Source organism: Pneumocystis jirovecii (genome assembly GCF_001477535.1).
Source record: "Pneumocystis jirovecii RU7 chromosome Unknown supercont1.67, whole genome shotgun sequence".
NCBI lineage: Eukaryota > Fungi > Ascomycota > Pneumocystomycetes > Pneumocystales > Pneumocystaceae > Pneumocystis > Pneumocystis jirovecii.
Window position 1 is genome coordinate 1 of NW_017264841.1, and position 3100 is coordinate 3100.

Consider the following 3100-nt stretch of genomic DNA (forward strand, 5'->3'; position numbering starts at 1 on the left):
CTTGTTCTCATTATTTACATAAAATGTATTATAAAATATGTTGTATCAGAAAAAATATATTTTAGATATTTTTTATTTTTTTTGAATTTTTATTTTCTAAAAATATTTTAACTGAATAAAATTTCAAATATCAAATAAAAAATTTTTAAATTAAAACTTATTTTTAATTCTAATTAAAAAAATTATATTTAAGCTAATAAAAAACATTTCCTAATAAACGTTTAAGAAATGTATAAACAGAATTTAGAAGAAAGCATGTATGTTTAGATAAGCAAGTAAAATGACAAGAACTGCAAAATAAATTAGAAATAGTCTCTTCTGTGTCAACTGTGTCAATTTAGATTGAATTTTTTTTAAAAACTCTTTTTTCTATATAATTAACCTATATTTTTCACTAAGCCATTTTCTTACTAGCCATGCTTTTTATATTATATTTTCTATTCGTTTTTGCGTTATCTATATTTACTCCTGATTTACTCCATACTACTTTAGAGACATTTGAACATAAATAAAACTATAAAACATATTCTAAAATTAACCATTATTGTGTATTTTACTCCTAATTTTATTTATTTTAAAATGTATACTTTTAATTCCAAAAAAATTCAAATGAATGGATAAATATTTATATAATTGTTGTCATTTCTAAAAAGAACATTTAAAAAGAATATTTAGAATAATAACTTGTAGAATAGAATAATCTATATTACAGTAATATCTAAAAATTTGACTGTATGAAAAGCCAAAAATATAAAATTAAAAATGATTTATGAAAAATATAAAAAATGTAAACTAAAAATTAATCACAAAAACAAATGTTTGAGATATTTATAAATTCAAAAAATTATAAATATTTTTTAAAAAAATATGTCTTATACATCAAAAACTAAAGAGAATTAAATTTTTTAAGGTTGATGAATATAAAATTCTTTTTAAATTCCAAAAAAATTAAAAAACAAGAAAATTTAAAACAAAAATTAAAAAAGTTAAAGCCAATAAAGCAATTTGCTGGAATTTACTAATATTAGAAGTATACAAAACTTGTACGAAATAAAAAAATAAAAATCCTAAACCAAAAATTGAAACACACAAAGGTACAAATAAATTTTAAAAGCCATAATAATTATTATTTAAAAAGCATTTTTACAATTTGAATTACTCTAGAATAGGAAAAATCAACAAAAAATGAACAAAAGGTTAAAAAAAACAAAAAAATACCATATAAATAATTTAAAATTTATATTTCAACTCTAAAACCAAAAATAAAAAATAAAAATGAATAAATTTATGAAATAGCTTTAAATAAAAAATAAAAAGTGAAAATCTTGACTATATTTTCAAGTTTTTTAGAAGCACTCGGAAAGTTAAATTCAAAAAATAAGACAAATGTAGAAAAAATCAAGACAATATTATTTATATCTATAAAAATGAAGTAAAAGATAGAGAATAATAATAAAGAGAGTATTAGAAAGTAAAAATCATAAAAAATATTAATAAAATTGTTATTTAAAATCTTTATTAAAAATATTTTTTTGTGAGAATTTACATATTAATATTAAAAATTAAAAACTCAACGAGAGTCAAAATATCTAAGTACAATACAGTACAATTCAAAATGGTACATATTTGCCTATTTATTTATTGTATTTTATTATTATCGTTTATCGCTATTTTTTAACTGAGAACGATATTTTTCGATGTCAAATGTGAAGCACTTTTTACAAAAATTATTATTTGTTACCATTATAGATGAAAGCATTTGCATTAGCCGGCTTTCTTGGCATAGCGTATGCTTTTTCAAAAAACATTGGTATTATATTTTATTTTTTCGGATTTTTAACTTTTTAGAATCTATTTATAAAGAATCTTTAAATCCATTACAAAATCCACCACAAAATCCACCACAAAATCCACCACAAAATCCACCACAAAATCCGTCACAAAATCCATTATTGTATATAACGTACAAAAACCTTTAAATAATACTAGAACTTGTAAAATTAACAAATTATTTATTTAGTGAAGGAAATATTTTTGCCTTAATTCTAAAAAATGCAATGAATACTGAATGTAAAGCAAGGCTAAGAAAATACTGTGAAAATTTAAGAAATATGACTCAAATTCTAGAAAGCTCCTTCCGTGTATTAAAAGAACTATGCGAAGAAAAAAAACTAGATGAAAAGTGCGATACTTTAAAAAAAACTATTACAGAAAAATGTACTATACTTAAACAAAGTTTAAAAAGTATCCGAAGTGAACCGTCCATAAGTTCTTATTGTTTGTATGAAAAAGAATGTATGCGTATAGAAGAAGCATGTCCAATAGAAGTTAATGAAGAATGCAATTATTTAAGAACATCATGTAGAAGAGAAAGAAGAGATAATCTGAAAACAGAATTTCTTTTAAGAGTCTTATCTGGCAATTTGAAAACTCAAGAAGAGTGTGAGAAAATAATTGACAAAAAATGTCTTGCATTCATGGGAGAAAGTGATGAATTGATGAAGTTTTGTCTGACTCCCTTAAATAGATGTGAAGATCTCATAAAATTAATGGAAGAAAAGTGCAGTAGTTTACAACTTAATGTAAAAATTTTTCTTATGGATATTAAAATATCAAAAGAAAAATGTAATTTATTACTCGAGGAATGTTACTTTCATAACTCAAATTGTAATAACACTCTTAATGATGAATGTAGAAAAATAGAAAAAAAGTGTGAAAATGAAGTAGAATACAAATATTTTTCTTTACCATTTAATCCAGTAGGAAAAGAAATTATATTAATAGAAAAAGTTGGAAAAGAAAAAATATTCAAAGACGAAGTTGGAAAACCAGGGATAAAGGATACAATTGATCTTTTAGTATTATTATTAAACAATTATTTTCATAACTGTAAAGCTAATATTGAAAGTTGTCATAAACTTTGCAGCCTTTTACCTCAATTAGAGGATTTATATGACAACACTAAGAAGAAAATGGATGAAAGCAAAAAAGAAATATGCGATACCTTAGAAAAAAGATTGAAACCTAAATGCAAGTCTTTTAAATCAAAATTATATGATTTATCGCTATCAGATACTAATGAAGACAATAAAGATGCTAC

General features: G+C 21.8%; 1 protein-coding gene across 1 annotated transcript; it reads left to right on the forward strand.

The window, feature by feature from the left end:
• Positions 1–1749: 1749 nt before the first annotated feature.
• Positions 1750–3100, forward strand: T551_03753 (uncharacterized protein; the record flags this gene model as incomplete). The annotated part of the gene is made up of 3 exons (XM_018376016.1): positions 1750–1810; positions 1849–1963; positions 2021–3100. Coding segments are annotated over 3 exons (1256 nt in total), but the record flags the coding sequence as incomplete, so codon positions are not given.